The following is a 24430-nucleotide window of genomic DNA, read 5'->3' on the forward strand; positions in this document are numbered from 1 at the left end:
ACTCACGCTCCCACGGCGCTCCCGGGTAGCTCCGCCTTCCCCCTCCTCACACGCGGTGCGCGCGTGAACTTGGGAGACCGCCTTCTCCGTTTCTGGGTCCTCCGGCATAGCCATTGGCAGAATCAGTGACACAACTCGTTTTTTTTAAAACCCCTATTCGTCCACTCGCCTCGCAGCACAACCCGGAAGCGCAGCTAAAGTGCTTCTCTATTGGTGGTACTTTATTATACCCGCCCACAACGTAGGTTGCTGCCTGATCGGCCCACGTGATTGGTCAACGCCCGGCCCAACCTGATGTCCTATTGGTTGAGGCTGCCACTCCTCCCTCCGTACCGACGCCGCACTTCCGCTGGGGAGCGCATCCCGCAGGCTCCGAGCTTCCTCCACCCGGTAAGGTCTTCAGTGATAGCGCAGCCCTCCGCCCCCGCTAGTCAGTGCACCCTTCGGGGTGCGGCTGGGCTGTCTGTCACTCCTGTGACCCCGGCACAGGTCCCTGAGCAGTTCCTGGAGCCCGTGAGCTTCCGGATGTGGCCTCTGCTAGGAGGCAAAATCGGAAAGAGCCCAGTTTGGGACTCTGAGAGCTGCGGCCTCAGACACTTGACCGAGCTGGTCCTCGGTTTCCCTATCAGTACACTGAAGAGGGTGGGGTCCAGCAGCCCCGACATCGCTGGCGGGGATGATGAGTCCCTTTCACAGAAGTGGAAAATGAGGCCCAGGCCTGGGACGTGATGGCCCCAAGTCGCTAGGATAGTGGAGGGGCTGGGAACCCAGAACATGCACCTTTCAGCCACCCCGGGCGGCCGCCTCTCACGCCGTCCCTCCGCTCCTCTTCCCCCTAGCTCGGCGCCATGGCGTCTCAGGGTCCTCGGCGGAGGCCGCCGCGAAGGCCCGAGACGGTGGTGCGGGGAGAGGCGGCGGAGACCGATTCGGAGCTCTCGGCGTCCTCGTCGGAGGAGGAGGAGCTCTACCTCGGACCCTCGGGCCCGACGCGCGGCCGCCCCACCGGGCTGCGGGTGGCCGGGGAAGCCGCGGAGACGGACTCTGACCCGGAGCCGGAACCGACGGCCGCGCCGAGGGACCTGCCTCCGCTCGTGGTGCAGCGGGAGACGGCCGGGGAGGCCTGGGGTACGGAGGAGGCCCCGGCGCCCGCCCCCGCGCGCTCGCTGCTGCAGCTCCGACTGGCCGAGAGCCAGGCGCGCCTGGACCACGACGTAGCGGCCGCCGTGAGCGGCGTGTACCGCCGCGCGGGCCGCGACGTGGCCGCCCTGGCTAGTAGGCTGGCGGCCGCCCAGGCGGCAGGGTTGGCGGCCGCCCACAGCGTGCGCCTGGCGCGGGGAGACCTCTGCGCGCTGGCCGAGCGCCTGGACATCGTGGCCAGCTGCTGCCTGCTGCCTGACATCCGCGGCGTGCCCGGGACCGAGCCCGAGCAAGACCCAGGACCGCGGGCCTAGCCTTGACCCCACTCCCCGCCTGCCTCTGCGTCCTGGGGGATGAAGGGGGCCTTGTGACCTGGCTCATACCCTGTATAGCCCCCTTCCCATCTTGCTGTCATCCTCAGGGCCGACCCCACCCCCTGGATAACGTTGTGTGTGTGTGGCGGGGAGCGGGGGCGGTGATGGTGCTCAGTCCCACCGCTCCCGGTGGTCCTGGCCCTTCTCCCTGGTGCCTAGCCTGTATCTGAGGCTTGGCTCCAGCCCCTGGATAACTGGCCGCTCCTGCATCTGTCTCCATCTTGGGGGCTCACTGTGCCCCCCCACTTTCCTTGTGCTCTTCCTTCTAAATTTGGATTTTGCCCTCAGGGGCTGATGCTGCTTCTTCCCAGAGGAGCCCCAGCATCTATTGATGGGGGCTGCCAATCTCCTCCCTCTACAGACACCGCACTTCCTCTGGGTTGCGCATCCTGCAGACTCCGAGCTTCCTGGCACTCTCCTTCACCCTCCTGGCTCTGCCTCCATCCTAGCTACACTTCTGGAAGTTTGTCCCCCTGGGCTGGACCCTTTTTCTGTTCCCCAGGGCTGGCCCTGTTCCCTCTCCTAGTTTTAGTCCTTGCCCTGCCATCTCCCGGCTGCTTCTCCTGGGGCTTAGCTCCTCCCCTTTGCCCTGATGCATCTCCTGGGTCCAGTTTACCCTTAGGATTGGTTTTGCTTCATTTTTGCGTTTCCCATCCTGCTTATACCACCTGCCTGATCCTGGGCTCTGGAAACCCTATGGTTTGTCATCAGGCCCAAGATGGGGCCCCCTCCTCCCCACTCTGCAGGCTCAAGATGGCATCTCATCCAGACCCAAAAGTAGGCGGGTCCCCCGCACTCTCCAAGCCAAGGTGGCACTTTGTGCCTGAGCGTGAGACACAAAACGGGCTTCCTCCCGACTCTCCAGGCGGACAGTGGCACCCCTCAGGCACCTATACAGACTGCCCAGAAGTTGGGTGCAGTATGATACCACTTTGCAGATACGGACCACACGCATGGTGGTAGTTGACTGTTGACCCCAGGATGCTAAGAGGACTTGGATTTCTGTTCCTTCTGGCCCCAGCCCTAGTCCCTCAGCCCCATTCACGTGTATTCCCCTCCCCACTCTTTTATCCCAACCTAAAGCTGAGATCTGAGTCCCAGGATGGAGAAGTGTGGGAGGACGCTCTATGGCAGATTCATTAAAAGGCAAAACATTGACTGAAATGGTCAGTTCCTCTTGCCTCCCCACTTAGGCTGGGGGTGGGGTTGGTTAGCAATTTCTCTGAGAATGGGGCTCCCGAGAGAGATCCTTCCTGCCTGGCCTATTGAAGGTGAAGCTGCAGCTGAAAATGAGGGCCCCTAGTTTGTTTGGTTTTTGCCTGGTTCTGCGTTTATTTGTATTTTGTTAACATACATTTACTGGCCACCTGTTCTGTGCTGGGCACGGGATGCAACAACCAGTACAGACCCTCACTGAGCTCACAGCCCACTGGGAGAGACGGACGTTAATAAAATATTCTCGTAAACAGATGGATAGTTTTGATAATTATGATTTACAGTTTAGATTTAACTGTTCCGGCACTGTGATTTGTGTCATCAAGAGGTACAGGAGTTTTGCGAGGGTGTAACAGATCTGGCTGACCTTGTTTGGGGAGACAGACGGGGAGGTCAGCTGGCTTTGCCGAGGAAGCAATGAGTGAGTCTGAGTTGAACCCTGAGGCTACAAACAGGTGGAAGAGTGGGGTGGAGAAGCGTTCCAAGCAGGAGGAACAGTATGTGCAGAAGCCCTGACTCAGAAGGGAGCTGACCTATTTAAGTAACAGAAGGTGGCGACCAAGGGCCAGGAAATGGGCTCTGAGTAGGAGGTGGGAAGAGGGCACATAAAGGTTTACAAGGGCAGCAAAAACAGGAACCCACTCGTGGCAGTGGCCAGCCGCCCTGGGTGTTGACATTGCTGCTTTTGGGGTGGCAGCTCTGCTCACCACTGTACCACCAAGGCTTTTGTTTGTGGGAGTGAGAGCGACAGAATCGACTCAAGGTGTTTGGGGTGAATGTTTGAGTGCCCCGAGGTATTTCATGTCCCAAGTAGGTGACAGTTGTTTGCACCCACTGAAGTTTAGATCTGGAGGCTTTGCAGCCTCGTTCAGCTAGTGCCTGAAGGAGAATGAGGAGTCTATAAAGTCACCCTGCCTAATCTGGTTACAGACTAAGAGGTCATGGATACCCTGAACAAGGTAAAGCCTACAAAGCCTGCGCTTTAAGAACTTGGGAAAGCCCTGACCAGTTTGGCTCAGTGGATAGAGCGTCGGCCTGCGGACTGAAGGGTCCCAGGTTCGATTCTGGTCAAGGGCATGTACCTTGGTTGCGGGCACATCCCCAGTAGAGGGTGTGCAGGAGGCAGCTGATCGATGTTTCTCTCTCATCAATGTTTCTAACTCTCTGTCCCTCTCCCTTCCTCTCTGTAAAAAAATCAATAAAAAAGAACTTGGGAAATACTGAGGGAGACTAGCAATGTCGCTGAGGCATGGGAGTCCATGTTGTCTCCCTCTAAACATAAATGCAAAGAGAAGTCGCAAGCCAGGATGCATGGGATGGAAAAGAAAGCTGAGCAGAAGCAATGACTGTAAACCAGTCTGTGTCAGCAGGAATTGCTGTGAGCGCAGACTGCAGGGTGACGAGGAATTACAAAAGAGCTTACATTGTGCAAGGCAGTAGATTTGATGCTCTTCTGAATCAAACTTCCCTTCTGTTACAAGTAGGACTGAAGGGCTGCAGGGTGAGGAAGAAAAGGTAAGAACGGCTTGCTGTTGAGGAGTCTTACAGGTTTGATTCCTTGTTACCGAGAGGATGAATGAGACTAGAAATGAACTAGAGTTGGGCTACAGGTGAGAAAGGGTCTATTCCTTTTCCGGACACTGCGTATAAGTTCGGCACTCCGTAGTAATGCAACCCCATTTGCATATGAGCCCCAAAGACTAATCAGAACATATCTTAAGGTTCAGTCAGTCCTCTTCAGATGAATTTATATCCAGAAAGTAGGAAGTTTGAGGTTTGATCTGAGGGCAGGGACATAAAAAACATCTTGGTGGTGTTTTTTATTACATTATGGTGAGAAGGCTAAAAAGGGCTAATTCCAATGTAACCCTGATATTTGGGGGCTAGCCATTGGAATCCACGCCTGCAAGCTCAGTGTACATTCTTGATAACCTATAATTAAGTCACTACCTCCTTCCCAGATACTGGTCTTGCAGAACCTGTTGCAGAGGCCATAAAACTGTGAACAGTGCACTGCCCCGGAGGGAGGGTTATTAACGCTGGCCATCAGATATGAGCTGGAGACCCCTAACATCTGGGGGCCTTCTTGCAAGGCCCTCGAAAAGGGCCGGAAGCATAATCCATGTTTGTGGGACAAAGACCACAGGGAGATATAAAGAGAAGCCCTGCGTGTTTCTTCACTCAGATTTGGAAAGTTATTCCCTGAGTCCGCCGGCGTATTAAACAGGGTCCCTCCTTTTCTTTAAAGCATCGCTTGGTTTTTCTTTGGTCTTCTGCAACAATGGTGGCATTGAATTTCCATATCAAACCTACCTGAAAGTTTTGCAGGTGAGGAATCCGGAACTAGGAAGGCCTGGGGGATGAAAGAGAGCCGAAGGCTATCAGAGCGGCCTGCGTTGAGGCAATAAAACAGGTTGCCCAGAGATTCCCGACAGCTTGAAGGGATTAGAGGCCGTGGGTAGAGACAAATCCTCTGAGCCGATGGTAGGAAAAGTTGCACCCATGTCAGGGGAGAAATCCAGTTCCTGGTCCTCTGTTTTAAGTGAAGTGGCCAGAGCTGGGGTCTGCCTGGGGATGGAAGTCCTCGATGGGGAATTGCCCCTCAGAAGGGGAAAAAGAACCCCCTGAGGCCCAGGCCTGGTAGCACAATTGGGTTAGAGCATTGTCCCCATAGGCCAAGGTTGTGGGTTCAATCCCCGGTCAGGGCACATAAAAGAATCAACCAATGAATGCACAAATAAGTGGGAAAATTCAGTGTTTCTCTCTATCCCCTTTCCTCTCTCTAAAATCAATCAGTAAAAGTACATTTTAAAAAGGACCCTCTGGGGTCTAGGGAGCGTGTCATTTGAGCTTTCCTTTGAAGAGCGGGGCAGTGTTTGCCCCATGTCCGGGCTGCTGACAGCATCTGCACTGTCTTGAGACAAACAGGTAAGGCGTCTGTTCTGTGGTTGCCATGGTGAGAAAGGAGGATGGGCTTAGAGTCAGCTTCTGTTTTTCTAAAGACTCAACTTGCAAGGTGGGGACTGTTGATTTTTTAAGAATGCTTTTATGGATTTCAGAGAGAGGAAGGGAGAGAGAGGGATAGAAACATCAATGATGGCAGAGAATCATTGATCGGCTTCCTCCTACAACACCCCCCCCCCCCAACCTCCCCCCCCCCCCCCACACACACACACACTGTGGATCGAACCTGCAACCTTGGGGGCATGTGCTCTGACCAGCAATCGAACCGTGACCTCCTGGTTCATGGGTCCATGCTCGACCACTGATTCCTTTTTCCTCCTGTGTTCCTTTCTATTTTATTTAGAAAATTTTATTTTATTATTTTTGTTGTTGTTAATCTTCATCCCAGGATATTTTTCCAATGATTTTTAGAGAGTGGAAGGGAGGGGGGAAGACAGAGAGAGAAACATTGATTGATACGAGAGAGACATTGTTTGGCTGCCTCCCGCCCATGCCCGGACCGGGGTCCAGCCTGCAACCAAGGTGCATGCCCTTGACTGGAATCGAACCCAGGACCCTTCAGTCCACAGGCTGGTGCTCTATCTGCTGAGCCAAACTGGACAGGGCCCTCCTGTGTCCTGCTAGTCATTTTCCAAGCCTGGAGAAGCAGTTTCTGTAATAACACTGAGAGCTAGGCCAGCCCAGCCCACCGCACTATTTTAGATTTGCCTCTTTCTATCAGGGACATTTCCAATTGTCGGCGTGAGAAACATCCAGGCCTGTAGAGGATTTTTGTACGCTTGTTTAAGCTGCGGCAGGATAGTAAGGAGCGAGGAAAATACCTCGGCAAGTGGCATAAGGAAACGGGTGAATGGAGTATAGTAGCAACCATACTTAGGTAAAAACTGAGTAATGAATCTAAGGTTTAGATTCATTCCCAAAAGACCAGTAGGGAATGAAATAAGGCTTTAAGGACATTCATCCATTCATCTCAGGTAAAAACTGCTGTTTAAATTTTAACCCTGCTCTTTTGGCGCCTGCACGCACTTACTTGCTTAAACAATAGGGTAGCTACCTCAGCCCCCAGATTGAGACCTGGAAGCTCACACTAATCCATACCACATCACAAAGGTCATTTTCCTGTCCCGTGGACCAGAACCACAGGAGATGGATTCCCACTGACTCAGTGGCTCCAGGAGTTGACTACCTTTAGAGGTCATTAACCCTGCTCAGTCCTGCTTTTTGTACAACCTGCTTTCGCAAGATAGGTCTGCATTCCAATGCCCAGCCTTTAGAATTTAGCATTTAGAACAAAGGAAAACTCTTGTGGTTCAGACCTTTCAAAGGACTGCCTACACCTGGGACGGCGCGGTCGTGAGGGTGGCCACCTGCGTGTGGTGCCCTCGCGGCCGTCCTGGCCAGCTCAATAAATCCTTGCCTGCTTTTGTAATCGATCAGCAGCCTCCAGCGGTCTTATTCTGACTCCAGGGTTCGACCCCACAGCAGGGAACAGCAGTTTGTAGCCACCCGGTAGCCGCTGTCTTCCCTAAACCAGGGACTGGTTTGCACTTCTCCCCAGCCAGAGGGTAAGCGGCTTCAGTCAACAGAAACCCAGTGAGGGCCATGTGCCACCCACATCCCAGGACAGATGAAGTTAAGGGGATAAGCTCCATGTTGGTGCATCAGCATAAAACGGATGAATATTCTATTGAGATCTTCCCCTAAGACCTCCCCTAAACTCCCAGCCTTTAAAAAACGCTCAAAAGAGCCGAAACCGGTTTGGCTCAGTGGATAGAGCGTCAGCCTGCGAACTGAAAGGTTCCAGGTTCGATTCCGGTCAAGGGCATGTACCTTGGTTGTGGGCACATCCCCGGTAGGGGGTGTGCAGGAGGCAGGCAGCTGATCGATGTTTCTCTCTCATCGATGTTTCTAACTCTCTATCCCTCTCTCTTCCTCTCTGTAAAAAATCAATAAAATAGCCCTGGCCTGTTTGGCTCAGTGGATAGAGCTTCGGCCTGAGGACTGAAGGGTCCCAGGTTCGATTCCCATCAAGGGCACATGCCTGGGTTGCAGGCTCGATCCCCAGTGTGGGGCGTGCAGGAGGCAGCGGGTCCATGATTCTCTCTCATCATGGATGTTTCTCTCTCTCTCTCTCTCTCTCTCTCTCTCTCTCTCTCTCTCTCTCTCCCTTCCTCTCTGAAATCAATAAAAAAAAAATCAATAAGATATATTTTTTTTAAAAAAAAAGTCATTATAAAAAATAAATAAATAAAAACGCTCAAAAGGAAGGTCCCAGTGCAGGCTCTCCCTCCTGGGAGCACCACTCCTCCCCCCCCCCCCCGCCTTTCCCTTCCTCCTCTCTCCCCCCACAGGCCTGCATCTCCTAAATTCTAAGGAACCCCACGAGGTTTGCAACCAGGGGAGCAATGGGCTCACCTGGACCTGTTTACAAGGCCCCCTTTTCTCTGACTCCCCAGTGAGCCAAAGCCACCCACCGAGGCGCTCTCCTGTTGCTCCTTCCGTCCTCGGCCCTTCCTTGTGTCACCGTCCCCGGCTTTAATAAAGGTCCCCTTGTTATGCCCAGTGTTCAGGATCCCCAAAAACCCACCAGGAAGGAGCCAAGCCCGATGTAAAAGCAGAAGAACCTTTATTCGGGCTAGCACGAGCTCTCATCTCCAGCAATGACCAGGGGGGAGAGAGAGCCTTGGGAGAACAAAGGCTTTAAAGGGGGTCCAAAGCAGTGGGCGGGGGGAACGTTCGTGGCCCCGTTGATTGGTCAGGGGGCAGGGTCAGGGGTCTGGTTACACGGGGGTACTGTGCAGCTTGCCTAATTTGGACTGAGTCCACTTCTCTACATTCCTATTGGCAGGTTTATGCAACTGTTACATTCTCACGGTTTTCTCAGAAAAAGGAGTCACATACATAGGTACACAGGATGGAGGGTACAGGACATTTTGTGCTGTCCTGCTCTGCCCTTTCACCCTCAACATCACCCGGACTCGTGTTGTGAAACTTCTCCTGCACGAAGTCTCAAGAACCACACACGACCGGCCGGCTTGGCCCCCACCAGTAACAAAGCAAACCTGAGGACAGTAGCCAGGAAGCAAAATCTCAACAGATTGAAAAAAGTGCTCCGGAGAATGGCAGTTTTTCAGCTTATACATTAGAAAGGAGGAGACATGCCCTCGCCGGCTTGGCTCAGTGGATAGAGCGTTAGTTTGTAGACTGAAGGGTCCCAGGTTCGACTCCGGCCAAGGGCACATGCCGGGGTTGCGGTCTCAATCCCCAGTGGGGGGCGTGCAGGAGGCAGCCGATCAATGATTCTCTCTCATCATTGATGTTTCTATCTCTCCGTCCTTCTCCCTTCCTCTCTGAAATCAATAAAGAAATATGTTTAAAAAAAAAAAAAGAAAGGAGGAGACATAAGGAGGGTTACGTGAAATTCACTGATGCTAAATTAGGGAGGCAGGAGAAAGCAAAGCGGGGGAAATCTCTGGGATTGGATAAAAATAAAATGGAGACACATCCTTGGACACTGTTGGGTCCAGGAGAGTTAATTCACATTTACAGCACACAGAGACAGGTTTTGGGGGGACAAGATGACAATGCGGGGCCCTGTGGGTGCCGCCCTGGGGCAGAAGGTGCGCCCTGCGGGTCTGGGAAAGGAGTTTGCTCTGGCATTTGGAAGGCACGCTATCTTAGATGCCAACAGACCACAGACAGGCTCAGTTAAGATCAAGATTGCGACAGCCCTAGGGCATGACTACCCGCCACGGCCCACTTTTAGGGATTTTTTTTTTTTATGTTCAGACCATCCTGTGTGGTTACTCCGGTGTCTGGGTTTGTAAGGCCACCACCCAGGCCACCCCGGGCGTGTCAGGGTTAGTCTGTGGCCCTTTTTCTTCCACACCCCTGCCGCACACATGCAAACATCTCTGTTCCGGGGCTTCTGGGTTGGATGCAGCGTGTCCTCTTGAAGAGCCTGTAGCCCTGGCCAGGCAGTTCACTTGGTAAGAGTCATCCTGATAAGCCAAGGTTGTGGGTTTGATCCCCGGTCAGGGCACATACAAGAAGCAACTAAAGAATGCATAGATAAGAGGAACAACAAATCGCTCTCTCTCTCTCTCTCTCTCTCTCTCTCTCGCTCTCCCTCCGTCCTTTCTCTCAAATCAATTTTTAAAAAAGGAGAAAATAAAAGCCTGTATAACACGTTCCGAAAATGCTTTAGGACGCTCGCCTGCTTTCTGAGTGACCTCCTTTGAGGCCTCAACTGTGTCTTTTCCTGGCCATTTGCAGGAGCCACAGGGAGGGGTTCTGGCCACCGGGTTCCCCAGTGGGGAACTCTTCCCAGGAAGCCTTAACTACCGTGTCATCATGGGTAGGAAGAATGCTCCTTAAAAGCCAGTCAAGCCCTGGCTGGTTTGGCTCAATGGATAGAGTGAGGCACGTACCTCAGTTGCAGGCTCCTCCCCAGCCCGGGCCCTGGTCAGGGCTCATTCAGGAAGCAACCAATTGATGTGTTTCTCTCACATCGATATTTCTCTCTGTCTTTCCCTCTCTCTTCCACTCTCTCTAAAAAAATCAATGGAAGCCCTAGCTGGTTTGGCTCAGTGGATAGAGCATTGGCCTGTGGACTGAGGGGTCCCAGGTTCAATTCCGGTCAAGGGCACAATGCCCTGGTTGTGGGCTTGATCCCCAGTAGGGGGTGTGCAGGAGGCAGTGGAGGGCGTGCAGGAGGCAGCTGATCAATGATTCTCTCTCATCATTGATGTTTCGTTCTCTCTCTCCCTCTCCCTTCTTTTCTGAAATCAATTTAAAAATTTTTAAATTTAAAAAAGTAAAGAAAGAAAGAAACAAGTTATAGCCCTATCCGGTTTGCTCAATGGATAGAGCGTCGGCCTGTGGACTGAAGCATCCTGGGTTTGATTTTGGTCAAGGGCACGTATATTGGTTGCAGGGTCCTCCTGGGGCCCTGGTCAGGGCACATGCAGGAGGCAACCAATCTATGTTTCGTTCTGTCTTTCCCTCTCTCTTTCACTCTCTCTAAAATCAATGGAAAAATATCCTTGGGTGAAGACTTTAAAAATAGTAATACTATATAATAAAAGGCTAATATGCAAATCGACTCAATGGCGGAACGACCGATCACTATGATGCGCACTGACCACCAGGCCATCAGGGGACAGATGCTCAATGCAGGAGCTGCCCCCTGGTGGTCAGTGTGTTCCCACAGGGCAGAGCACAGGACCCCTTGAGGGATGTCCACCTGCCAGCTTAGGCCTGCTCCCTTTCCCAGACTTCGAGAGGGTGCAGGCGGGGCTGAGGGACCTCCCCCCCCAGTGCATGAATGTCATGCACCAGGCTTCTAGTCCTATATAATAAACGGCTAATATGCAAATTGTCCCTACAGGCCGGAGTTCAATGGACCAGGAGTTACAGGTGTGCTGACCACCAGGGGGCGATGAGGAACATGGCAGGCTTTGTAAGGGGGCCTGCAGCCAGGGAAATGGAGGCCAGCCAGTGGCAGCAGCAGGCAGCCGCTAGGGACCCTACCTGTGTACGAATTTTGTGCACTGGGCCTCTAGTAATAATAATAAACAAGTTATAGAGACAAAGGAAGGGACCTTGGAGCTTAAAAGTGAGGAAGGTAAAGGTGCTGGGCCTGAGGGAAGGGGTCGGGAGGAGAGGGGAATGACGGGGGAGGGAAAGACTCGGGAGTGCCCCAGGAGGGAGAGGTGCTGGGTCCTCAGTCCTAAGGGTTTTAAGGGTGGGGATTTTAAGGGAAGTCCCAGGGGAAGATCACAATAGAATATTCAGTAGCTCTCCAGGTCTGTAGCTTCTCAGGGTCTAGGCCTCCACAGATTGGTTGGTCCGCGCCAGAGCAGAGGGTCATTATCCAATGCAGCTGGTCCTGAGGTCAGCTGTGCTGGTTTTGCTTTTCTGGGCCTGGAGCTGAAATACAACTGAGGCCTAGATGTTATCTCTAGGGCAGTGATGGGCAACCTTTTGAGCTTGGTGTTTCAAACTTGGCCAAAAAACTGAGCATAACTCGGGTAGTGTGTCCCTTTGAGGAAAAAACATTATTTCGCGGTATTTATAGTTTAAATAACATAAATGTTTCATCCTCGGCATGCGGCCGCCTCAGCAGCCGCGTGTCATCAGAAATGGCACTGACACGCGTGTCAGAGGTTCGCCATCACTGCTCTAGGGTAAGGTGACCAGATTTTAACATTGGTAAAGCAGGACACCATTGACGCGGGGGGGGGGGGGGGGGGGGGGGGGTGTTCTTGATTAAAAATTTGGTCTATATGGAGCAACAAAAATTTTCATAGAACGCAAAAATAGTATTGTAATATATTTTTTTAAATTTCAACTTTTTAAAAACGCTGCGGGATGTGGGACAAATTGTTAAAAATCGGGACTGTCCCGCCAAAAGCAGGATGTCTGGTCACCTTACTCTACGGAGGAGAGGGTAGGGGGTCCAAACCGCAGGACCAGCTATACTAGGGGAGGAAAGGTCACCCTGGGGTCAAGGTCCCACCCTACAATTGTCCAGAGCTTATCACCTGGGGACTTTGTGCCTAGCCCATCACCCTTGCCCTGCTCAGGTCTGTCTGACTGCCTCCCTCAGTTTAAAGAGAGGCTGCTGCCCGGCACAGGGGAGCTCTTGGCAGTGGGGTTCAGGATACCTTCCTAAAGCACATTGCATGGGAAGGCCTGAAGCCGATGCATTTCAATTACAGATCCCTGGGAAGGAGGAGGAGCAGGTATGGCCAGGCCAGGGAGCCGCCCTATCAGCATTTACATAAGTAACCTGTGCCCACTCCCTCCCCACCCCCCTCTCCCCCATCCCCACCCCCAGCGCCCCAGAGATCAGGCCAGAGTGCTTTCTGAAAATTCTTGCAGGGAAAGGGTTAAAGCTAACTCTGGTTTGGTGGAAGCCAGAGGAGTTTTAGGGATTAAAAGAATTTGCTGAGCCGAAACCAGTTTGGCTCAGCGGATAGAGCTAGAGCGTCGGTCTTCGGACTGAAGGGTCCCAGGTTCGATTCTGGTCAAGGGCATGGTACCTTGGTTGCAGGCACATCCCCAGTGGGAAGTGTGCAGGAGGCAGCTGATCGATGTTTCTCTCTCGTCGATGTTTCTAGCTCTCTGTCCCTCTCCCTTCCTCTCTGTAAAAAAATCAATAAAATATATTAAAAAAATAAAATAAAAATAAAGAACTCCTACAACTCAACAACAACAAAAACCAACTCAATTCAACTCAGGGCAAAAGAGTTGACTAGATATCTCTCCAAAGAAGATATGTGAATGGCCAATAAACTCATGAAAGATAGACCTGTTCAGTGTTGGCCTGAGGACTGAAAGGTCCCGGGTTTGATTCTGGTCAAGGCATGTACCTTGGCTGCAGGCTAAATCCCTGGCCCTGGTCAGGGCGATGCAGGAGGCAACCAATCGATGTGTTTCTCTCACATGGATGTTTCTCTCTGTCTTTCCCTCTCTCTTCTACTCTCTAAAAAAGAAAAAAAAAAAAATCAATGGAAAAATATCCTCTGGTGAGGTTTAAAAAACAAGCAAACAAAAAAAAAAACAAACACAAATGGGACTCTTCCTGGCTCCAGACCCTATGTTCTTGATTACTACACTCTACTGCCCGTTGCTTGAAAGCAAAAATGAGCAAAACAAACAAACAAACAAAAAGGATAGATCTGTTCCTTAGGGACATGCAAATCAAAGCACAGATACCACTTCACCCTCGTTAGGATGGCTATTATCTTAGATTCTAAAACAACAACACAAGGTCACAGTGTTGGCAAGGATGTGGAGAAATTGCAGCCTGTGTGTATTGCTGATGAGAATGTAAAATGATACCGCTCCTATCGAAAACAGTATGGGGATTTCTCAAAAAGTTGAATATAGAATTACCATATGATCCAGCAATTCCACTCCGAGATATACACCCAAGAGACTCAAAAGCAGAACTCAAACAGATACTTTCACACAAATGTTCATGGTAGATTAGTCACAATAGCCAAAGGCAGACACACCCCAAATGTCCAACAACAGATGAATGACTAAACAAACCGCGGTATATTCATACAATGGAACGGTATTCAGCCATGAGAGAGAATGAAGTTCTAGCACAGGCTTCAATATAGACAAACGTTGGACACGTCATGCTCAGTGAAATAAGCCAGACGCTAAAGGACAGATGTACGGCCCTGACCGTTTTGGCTCAGTGGATAGATTGTCGGCCTGCGGACTCAGGGGTCCCGGGTTCGATTCCGGTCAAGGACATGTACCTTGGTTACGGGCACATCCCCAGTAGGGGGTATGCAAGAGGCAGCTGATTGATGTTTCTAACTCTCGCTCTCCCTTCCTCTCTGTAAAAAATCAACAAAATATATTTAAAAAAATAAAAAAAAGGACTGATGTATGATTTCTCTGAATATGCAAATTCATCAAGACAGAAAGTAGAATAAAGGTTACCAGGACCGCGCTGCTGTGCACTAAAGGGTTGCTGGTTTGATCCTGAGCGGGGTACGTCTCTCTCCCCTCTCTCTCTCTCACCCTTGCTCTATAAAAATGAAAAAAAAAAAAAAAAAAAAAAAAGCCAGGAGCTGGGGGAAGGAAGGATGGGGAGAGATTATTGAATGGTACAGAGTTCTTATTTGGGATGATGACATATTTCTGGAACTGGATGGTTGCACAACGTTGTGAATGTACTTAATATTGATGAATTCTACACTTAAAAAGCATTAAAGTGGCATATTTTATGTTGTGTATATTGTACCACGATAATAATAATAGACATTAAGAACAAGGAAAAGAAAGAAAAGAAAGAAAGAAATAGAATTTGTAAAAGGAGGCCGAGGAGCAAGGTCTCGTCAAGTCATGGTGAGGGCTTTGGCTTTTGCCTGCCTGAGCAGCAAATCTGTAGATGTAGTTTCCTGACAAACTCTGTGTATTGACAGAACCAGTCGCTAAGGTGAGTTCCGTGACCCCAACAAAGGTCACCTGTGGGCTGCTTCACCCAGCCCGGCGGGAGGAGGGACGAGGCTGCCCCTGGGCCTGCAGGGTAGGGGGTGGGCTGGCACTTAGCCCGTGTGGCCTCACGGATAGCGGATAGCGAGGAGCGGTGCGAGGGGCGGGGCTGAGCCTGGCGAGGCGGAGGGGTTAGCGCGGAGCCGGCCGGCAGGTGAGGGCTGAAATAGCGGACCCCGGGGGCAGCCTCCTGGGTTGGCGCTGGGTCTGGTGACTTGAAGGGGCTGCAATGGAGTCGGACTGGGACACGCTGAGAGCGCTGGGGGCGGTGACCGCCGCGTGCCTGCTGCTGTGGGCGGCGTGGGGGGTGGGCTGCACGGTCTATGTGTACCTGCTGCCCCCGGTACGCCGGGGAGCCCCATGGCTCAGGGCGCACGGAGCCTGGGCAGGTGAGCGGCAAGGGCCCTGTGCCCGGTGGGTAGACGCAGGAACCAAGACAGATGACAGGGGAGGCCCCCCCTGATTCGGGCAGAGGCAGAGGGGAGTTCTGGAAGCAAGAGAAGTGAAGGCTGGGCCAAGCAGGGCGAGGGGGGCATGGAGTCCCCGAAACGGTACAGGTGAGCGGAGCAGGAGTCAGAGTCCAGGCAGATGAGGGATGAGGACGGGAAGGGTGTGGGGCTGGGTCTCCGTGGGAGGGGCTGAGGCGGGGCTGGGCAGTGTCTGTCAGGCCCCCCGTCCTGCTCATCCTTCTCTCCGCTCCAGTGGTGACAGGACCCACCAGTGGCATCGGCAAGGCCTATGCACACGAGGTGAGCCCGGGCTCGGAGTTTGGGGGGGGGTGGCACTCCCGCTGTCGGTTCACCTGTTGGCAGTGGCTCCTACTGGACTGAGAATTGTGTGCGTGACCTGGCTCCCTCTGACCTCTCTCTTTCCGGAAGCCTTCCCTCTCCTCCCAGCCTGGTTCAGGGGTTTACACTGGATGTCTACAGCCTCTTGACACCCCCCATCATCGCCCTGATTCATTCATTCATTCATTCATTCATTCATTCATTCATTCATTCAAAACATATTCATTGCCCTGGCTGGTGTCGCTCAGTGGATAGAGCATTGGACTGCGGACTGGAAGGTCCCAGGTTCAATTCCAGTCAAGGGCACATGCCTGGGTTGTGGGCTTGATCTCCAGTGTGGGGTGTGCAAGAGGCAGCCGATCAGTGGTTCTCTCTCGTCATTGATGTTTCTATTTCTCTCTCCCTCTCCCTTTCTGAAATCAATAAAAATACATTAAGAAAAAAAAAAAAAAAAAGAGCCGGCAGGCATGGCTCAGTGGTTGAGCATCAACCTATGAACCAGGAGGTCATGGTTCGATTCCCGGTCAGGGCACATGCCCGGCTTGCGGGCTCGATCCCCAGCAGATCAATGATTCTCTCTCCTCTCTGATGTTTCTATCTCTCTCTCATTTTCTCTCTGAAATAAATAAAATTATATTTTAAAAAAAGAAACATCCACGAGAGAGAAACGCCCATGAAAAACATCCATCGACTGCCTCGTGCACGCTGCCTGCTGGAGACTGAGTAACCTCTTGGTTCATGGGACGATGCCCAACCACTGAACCACACGGGCCAGGCCCAATGATTGAATTCTTAGATCACTGAGAATGAAAGTCCAAGTCTTTACCGGTCCCTTGCCCGCCGCACTGAGCTACACACCACTGGTCCCTTCTCCCAGTGCTCGCGGACTCCTTGCTGCCCTCTCGGCTGCCAGCCTTTGGGCCAGGGCCCCTGCACTTGCTCCATCTGCCTGGTTGCTCTTTCCCCAGAAGGCATGTTCCTTGAGGCAGGTTTTGGCTTCCTCTTTTGTTCACCTCCGCAGCCGCAGCGCTGACAAGGCTGTGCAACTCGCAGCCAGCGCACAGTACAGAGTCATGGAATCTCTATAAATAAAAGGCAATATGCAAAGTGTCCCCTCCGGGGTTCCACCGGGAGAAGGGGAGTTGGATTGCTCGCTATGACGTGTGCTGACCACCAGGGGGTGGTGCGAACCATGGTGTGCAACCGGCGGGGGCGGGGTGGGGGGGGCGGCGCATGGTGGAGGCGTGAGGGTGGCTAGGGAAGGAAGGGGCGGGAGATGGGGAGGCGGGGGACCTGATGGGCCCTGATCACTGGCCAGGACTAGGGACCCTACCAATATGGTGCACTGGGCCTCTAGTTAATGGGTAAACGGTTAAATTCCCCCCAGCTCGCCCGGAGAGGTCTGAACATCGTCCTCATCAGTCGCAACCTGAGCAAGTTGGAGCATGAGGCGGAGGAGATAGGTGACAGCCGCTGGGGTGGAGGTGGGGAGGTGGGGGAGGTGGAGGAGGTGGTGGAGGTGGAGGTGGTGGAGGTGGAGGTGGGGGAGGTGGGGGAGGTGGTGGTGGAGGTGGAAGTGGGGGAGGTGGAGGAGGTGGTGGAGGTGGGGGAGGTGGTGGTGGAGGTGGAGGTGGGGGAGGTGGTGGAGGTGGAGGAGGTGGTGGAGGTGGGGGAGGTGGGGGAGGTGGGGGAGGTGGTGGTGGAGGTGGAGGTGCGGGAGGTGGTGGAGGTGGGGGAGGGGGAGGTGGTGGAGGTGGTGGAGGTGGGGAAGGTGGGGGAGGTGGGGGAGGTGGTGGTGGAGGAGGAGGGGGAGGTGGTGGAGGTGGTGGAGGTGGAGGTGGGGGAGGTGATGGAGGTGGGGGAGGTGATGGAGGTGGGGGAGGAGGTGGAGGTGGTGGAGGTGGTGGAGGAGGAGGTGGAGGTGGGGGAGGTGATGGAGGTGGAGGTGGTGGAGGTGGTGGAGGAGGAGGTGGAGGTGGGGGAGGTGGTGGTGGAGGATGTGGTGAAGATGGTGGAGGTGATGGAGGTGGGGGAGGTGGGGAAGGTGGGGGAGGTTGTAGGCTGGGAAAGTTGGGAACGGGGGCTGGGACTGGAGGAGGGCGTGGCCAGGGGCGTGGCGTGGCGGGGCTTCAGCTGCATCTGGGCCCAGGGAAGGAAGGATGGCGCAGGGGCTGGGGCTGAACCCCGCGGACAGGGTGGGGGCAGAACTGGGACTGGGTTCCAGCTCAGGGCCTGGCTCCCACTGCCTCTTCCCAGAGCGGCTTCATGGCAGGCTCACTCGAGTCATCCAGGTGGACTTCACCGGCGGCTTGGAGATCTACGAGGCCGTTAAGACAGGCCTGAAGGGCCTGGAGGTCGGAGTCCTGGGTATGCCCCAAGCCTGCTCGGAGGAGCCTGCCCTCACGTGCCCCCGTGCTCACCCTGACCCGGAACCCTCTGTGGTCGCCCTCCCTCTGCCCCAACCGGTCTCTGTGGGGCCTTTGGAGCGACGCAAACAGCTTGTCTCCTCTCGCTCAGTGAACAACGTGGGCATGTTATATGAAAAGGCCATGGCGAAGCTGCTGGACTGCGAGGACGTGGCCAAAGTGAGTGAACCAAGGACGGCCCTCTCAGCACTCCTGCTCCCACTGCCGCCCTCCGTGGGAAATATCAGTGATGAGAGAGAATAATTGTTTGGCTGCCTCCTGTACGCCCCCCACTGGGGATCAAGCCCGCAACCTGGGCATGTGCCCTTGACTGGAATTGAACCCAGGACCCTTCAGTCCACAGGCCGACGCTCTACCCACTGAGCCAAACCAGTGAGGGCAACACTGTACTTATTTAGTCATTCCTCCAGGGATGAGCACCCGAGAGGTGTTCTGTTATGTGTGACCACAGATAGTGTTGCAAACAATATCTTTCTACTTAATTCATTCCCCACATGTGTGAGTATCTTGGAAAGGAATAAATGTTCAGAAGTGGCGTTGATGAGTGAAAGGGTATGCACATTATAAATTCTAGTAGGTGCTGCTTTAAAAAAAAGAAAAAGTGTTCCATCTTTAAAAAAAAAGTAAGCTTGGAAATAAAAGGTGGGGGTTGAGGCAGGGTTGGTGGAGGGAGGGACTATGGTTCTGTTTCTTCCCCAGAGACTCTCTGATGTCATCAACTGCAACATCATGTCTGTGGCCCAGGTAAGCCTGGGCTAGGAGGAGCTACGTCCAAGGTCAGCATAGCTCTGACCACTCTGGGTGGTCCCCCTACAGCCTGCCCATGGAGAAGGTGCTGGGGGGATACTCCGCAGGAGAAGGTGGGGGGATGGGAGTGAACTGGAGGGGGAGGGGGGGGGGGGGGCAGGTGAAAGGACTGGAAAACGGGGCCCTTCCCACTCTTCTCTGCAGATGACCGCAATTGTCCTGCCCCAAATGGTCTCCAGGTAAGAGGCAGCCCTTTTCTCTTCCCCTCTGGCTCCTCCTCCATCCAGCCTCCAGGCTTTCCCCCGTCCCCAGCTGTCCCGGCCGCCGCGTTTCCAGCTCGCCGCTGTCCCTCTGACATTTCTCAGATTAGGACGTGGCTCAGGGGTGGAGGCGGGGGAGTCACCTTTCAAGGAATACTTCCTCCTCCAGGCGCAAAGGCATCGTCATTAACATCTCTTCCTTTACTGACCGGAAGCCCTGGCCGCTTCTATCAGCCTACGCCGCTTCCAAGGTACCCAGGCCCCACCCGCCGGCCCGCCACGCAGGGATGCTTGCCTTAGCCCTGAATGCGCGTGTGTCCGTGTGAGAGAGACAGCCGGCCCAGCCCAGCAGGGATTGTTTGTTTGTTTTTAAGAGAAACGGGGGCTCGGGGAAGAGAGAACAATGAGGTGGGAGTGAGGTCGGGGACTGGCGCGTGGGATAGAGGGTGGGTGTCTGGCAATACCGGGGGGCTTAGAACGCCGGAGCATTCAGGGGTTAAGGTGAGGACTTGGGGGGGGGGGCGGGAGATTGGGGGCTTTCTGGTGCCATCCGGGGATCTAGGAGCAGGGTCGGTGCTGGGGCCAGGACGGGCTGGAGGAGTCTGCCCACGGAGGCTCACGAGCCTGGGGTCCTCCCTCTCCTTCCTCCACAGGCCTTTGTGCGAAACTTCTCGCAGGCAGTGGGCGCGGAGTACTGCTCTCAGGGAGTCCTCGTGCAGGTGCCTGACTCCTGAGGGACGTGACCGACCGAGTGGCAGCTCCGGAGGCGAGGGGGCTCTGGCGGGGGGAGGAGCTCAGCGACAGTGGACGCTCACGGGGCGGGGCAGGGGCTGTCAATCAGGAGGAGACCCCGAAGGACGGGAGTGCAGCAGCCTCCCCAGCGGAGGGTTGTTGCAGGGGGCGTGGCCTCTGCGGGGCGGGGCCTGGAGGGGAGGGCTGGAAGGGCGGGGCCTGGAGGGGGCGGGCTGTCTGAGTCCCCAGTGGGAGAGCAGCAAGTGGGTGGGACTCTGGGATTTTCTTTTTTCCTTTTTTAAAAAAAATATATTTTTATTTATTAAAAAAAATTAAAGTAGAGAATTGCATTTATTTTATTTTAATTTTATATATTCTTACTGATTTCAGAGAGGAAGGAAGAGGGAGAGAGAGATAGAAACATCAATGATGAGAAAGAATCATTGATCTGCTGCCTCCTGCACAGCCCCCTCCTGGGGATGGAGCCTGCAACTTGGGACCCTTCAGGCTGCAGGCCGACGCTCTCTCCACTGAGCCAAACCAGCTAGGGCGGGACTCTGGGATTTTCAAAGAGGGCCTGGGAGCTAGCTAGGGTGAGAGGGGAGTTCTCCCCTCCCTTAGCTCCTTCCTTCCTGCAGACAGTGAGCCCCCTCATGATCGAGTCAAATATGACCAATAACGTAAAATACCGGACGCTGGTATTGAATTCCGCGGACTTTGCTCGGCAGGCGTTGGACACCCTTGGCCTCACCTCCCAAACCTCTGGATGCTTCAGCCACGCTGTGCAGGTGGGTTCGTGGTCACAGAGCTGGAAGGGACGCTCCCTGGCCCCGGGCCACTAGTCGTTCCTCTGAAGGGAGGACCTGTCCAGAGGGGAGGGCCCCCACCCCCTTGGGCTGGGAAGACAGGAGAAGAGATGGGGGGGCCCACGCGTGGGTGTATCCTGATTCCTGGTACCTCTGCTTCTCAGATTGCCCTGCTGGCTCTCTCCCTGCCCAGCTGGTTTTGTCTCAGTCGCTGGGGACCAAAGTTTTTACTTCTGTTGAACAACGCTACGGTGAAGGCAAAGCCCTCCCATAAAAGGCCCTGAAGAGCGGAAACCGGTTTGGCTCAATGGATAGAGCGTGGGCCTGCGGACTGAAGGGTCCCGGGTTCGATTCCGGTCAAGGGCATGTACCTTGGTTGTGGGCACATCCCCAGTAGGGGGTGTGCAGGAGGCAGCTGATCCATGTTTCTCTCTCATCGATGTTTCTGGCTCTCTGTCCCTCTCTCTTCCTCTCTGTGAAAAATCAATAAAATATATTTAAAAAAAAAAAAAAAAAAAAGAAAGGCCCTGAAGAGGTGTGGCCACTTGCCTCCCAGCCCGGGGCCAGGGCTGTTGATGTTAGCAAAGGTGTCCCACCCGCGGGGGTGGGTGACAAGCAGGCCCGTGGCTCAGAACCGGACACCTGGATATTTGGTGACAACTGTGGCATCTCCAACCTCTGACAGAAAAATGACATTTTTAATATGTGCACTGAGACAACTAGACAGCCATGGAGATATACACACACACACACACTGAGTGGCCAGATTATTATGACCTCTGAATGCATAATAATCTCAGTATGTATGTATACACACACACACACACACTAGTGGCCTGGTGCACGGATTCATGCACATTGAAAGGAAATTAATTAGAAGAAATATTTTAATATCGCTATTTGTCCTTTCTCTATAATAGAAGTGTCAACCAAATTCACGATCGACAATGACAGATAGAAACATACGCATATGATTGGCGCCAGTGAGAGCTTTATATGTATCACACGTGCATGAGTCAAGTTAGCCATTTATATATATAGATGTAAATGTACATATACCACTGATTTTCAATGTTTTTTATCTCTTGGCACACGTAACCTAATTACTAAAATTCTGCAGCACATCAAAATATACATATTTTTGTCAATCTGATAAAAAAAAAAGACTAGGCACAATTTTGATTCATTCATACCAAACAGCTATTGCTGTGTTGGCTGTTGTCATTTTTTTCTTTGACAATCAAAGGGAAAAGAGGTCAGTGCCCCTGACAAAATAGTTAGACATTCCATATTTTAAAAATTCTTGTGGCACACAGGTTGAAAATCGCTGATATATACATATATGTATATATATGAATAATTGTAGCAGTGGTGGTCGCAAAATGTTGTGAATACTCTAAAAACCTGAATTGTACACACTTAACGGCTGAACTTTATGGTATGTGAACTATATCTCAATAAAAATAATTTAAAAAATAGAGATCCCCCAAGCATGTGTGTGTGTGCATGCATGTGTGTGTATAAATATAATCTATTGCTCACCCCAAGCACCTGCATAAATGAACCAGAAATCTCCATGTAATAACAGCAACACAACTAGAATAATACATGAATGAACTCCTTTCCATTTGGGGAGTGATAGAATCTTTCTATTTAATTCAGAAAGTTAAAAGCAACAACAGAAAGAATCATATTGAACTCTAGTTAGTGATATGTGGGAATTATTTAAGGAAGATGTACTGATGTCTGTAATTTACTTTGAAATGCATTGAAAATGCACTAGATGAGTTAATAGATAAATAGAGGGATGGATAGAGTGGATAGAAATATGACAAGTATATTAAAATGTTGGCTGGTGTGGCTCAATGGTTAAGTGTCAACCCATGAAACAAGAGGTCACTGGTTCGATTCCCGGTCAGGGCACATGCCCAGGTTGCAGGCTTAGTCCTCGGTAGGGGGCGTGCAGGAGGCAACCGGTCAATGGTATTTCTCTCTCATTGATATTTATCTCTATCCCTCTCCCTTCCCCTCTCTAAAAAAAACAAAACAAAACAAAAAAAACAATCAAAACATATTTTTAAAAATGTTGATAATAGAGTCTAAGTGGCAGGCGCATAGGTGTTCACTGTAAACTTCTTTGAATTCTTCTATATGTTTGAAATTTTTCATGATAAAAAGTTTGGAGAAATCTGGGAGCAATAAAATAAAATTTACCAATAAAACTACTTAAACATATTATCCAACTAATTTGTTGAAATAATTCCAATGAATTGGAATTGCTCTGGCTAAGGACACTCAATTTGTATATAGACTCAAAGGGAGCTTTCCCCCTAACTATAGATCCTTCTCATCAGTCTGCCTCGCCTCCCAGTGTTTATGAGCTCAAACTGTACAACAATGTTCAAAACTGAAGAACATTAGGTGTCGTGTCTTTATTCTGCTCACTGTGGTACTGCAGGGAAATTATTCTTCACCTCTGCTCAGCGAAATCAACGTACATGCTTAATCGTCACTTGTATTATTTCATTTTATTTTTTCCAGTTTCCTTGCATTATAGTGTCTCTGTTACTGGTTTTTTATTTTTTTATTTTTATTGATTTTAGAGAGGAAGGGAGAGGGAGAGAGAGATAAAAACATCAATGATAAGAGAGAATCATTGACCAGCTGCCTCCTGCACGCCCCCAACTGGGGATGTGCCCACAACCAAGGTACATGCCCTTGACCGGAATCGAACCTGGGACCCTTCAGTCCGCAGGCCAATGCTCTGTCCACTGAGCCAAACTGGTTAGGGCTGTTACTGGTTTTTAAGAGCTGGTTTATGACTAATGATGTTAACCATTTCTCATGCATTGCAAATGAAATACCATGTTTTTTGTTACTATTTTACTCTGGTGTTTTACTTTTTTGGTTGTATCAAACGTGTATTAAATATAATCATGTTCTGTCTTAAAAAAACTACTTAAGCATATTTAGAAATTACTTAAGAAAAGATGATTCCATAAGCAAACTAAAGGTGTGACCATCTCTGAGGAAATATATATATATATATATATATATATATTATATTTGATTTTTTACAGAAAGGAAGGGAGAGGGATAGAGAGTTAGAAACATCAATGAGAGAGAAACATCGATCAGCCGCCTCCTGCACACCCTCACTGGGAATGTGCCCGAAACCAAGGTACATGCCCCTGACGGAAATCGAACCTGGGACCCTTCAGTCCGCAGGCCGACGCTCTATCCACTGAGCCAAACCGGCCAGGGCTGAAAGTGTCATTTTAGAAGTTGAGGTGAGGAGGGTATATCCTCTGGATGTCTCACCTTGTCCTGGGCTTAAGCAGTTCTGTAGAGACAGGAACCACAGCCCAGAGAGGGTCAGCTTACAGCCTCAGGTCACACAGCCCCGGGCTCCAAAGATCCTGAGTTCCCACCGTCAGAGTTCAAATGTGCGTGAGGTTCCACCCCAGCCCCAGTGCTGACCCCTGGCTGCCTCCTCCTCCTGACTTCTCAGGGGAAACAAACCGCCAGGAAGCATCCATCACGGGCTGTCCAACTGGGCCGGAGGGGCAGGGTCAGCGGGGAGGTGACCTCGAGGTCTCCGTGGGGACCAGGATCCGGCAGGGCTGGGGGTGAGAGGCTGGAACTTTTCCCACCCTGAGATTTTCCTGCGTCAACCCAGGAGGGCGTCCTGGATGCCGCCGGCCCTGCCCCCAACCTCCTTCCTCTCTTGACGCCGCTTCCCGGCTAAGGATGGATGGGGAGGGCGGGCCACGGTGAAATGCCAGGCCCAGGAAAGCAGAGGCACTTGAGATGGACAAGATGAAGGGCCCAGGCTGAGTGGCCGAGGGCTGGCCGTGGAGTCACGCAGCCTGGGGACTCGGGACAAATGGGGCAGCTCGTCCGCTCCTGGCCCACTGGGCCTCAGTCTCCACGCTGCCCACGAGCTGGACCCTCGCCCGG

At 52.3% G+C, this 24430-nt stretch overlaps 2 protein-coding genes across 2 annotated transcripts; both read left to right on the forward strand.

The window, feature by feature from the left end:
- The first annotated feature begins 295 nt into the window (after window positions 1-295).
- BLOC1S3 (biogenesis of lysosomal organelles complex 1 subunit 3) lies at window positions 296-2981 on the forward strand. Its single transcript, XM_028135071.2, has 2 exons — window positions 296-390; window positions 840-2981. Exon 2 carries the CDS (start codon window positions 849-851, stop codon window positions 1449-1451), a length of 603 nt encoding a protein of 200 aa, XP_027990872.1. The 5' UTR covers window positions 296-390; window positions 840-848; the 3' UTR covers window positions 1452-2981.
- An 11959-nt stretch (window positions 2982-14940) lies between these two features.
- LOC103301440 (17-beta-hydroxysteroid dehydrogenase type 3-like) lies at window positions 14941-20754 on the forward strand. Its single transcript, XM_028135102.2, has 11 exons — window positions 14941-15100; window positions 15414-15460; window positions 16887-16962; window positions 17756-17866; window positions 18017-18084; window positions 18625-18669; window positions 18877-18911; window positions 19102-19183; window positions 19586-19651; window positions 20303-20452; window positions 20635-20754. The coding sequence occupies exons 1-11, from the start codon at window positions 14941-14943 to the stop codon at window positions 20752-20754; spliced, it is 960 nt and encodes a 319-aa protein (XP_027990903.2).
- Window positions 20755-24430: the final 3676 nt, after the last annotated feature.

This window comes from Eptesicus fuscus, chromosome 21 (assembly GCF_027574615.1).
Source record: "Eptesicus fuscus isolate TK198812 chromosome 21, DD_ASM_mEF_20220401, whole genome shotgun sequence".
NCBI lineage: Eukaryota > Metazoa > Chordata > Mammalia > Chiroptera > Vespertilionidae > Eptesicus > Eptesicus fuscus.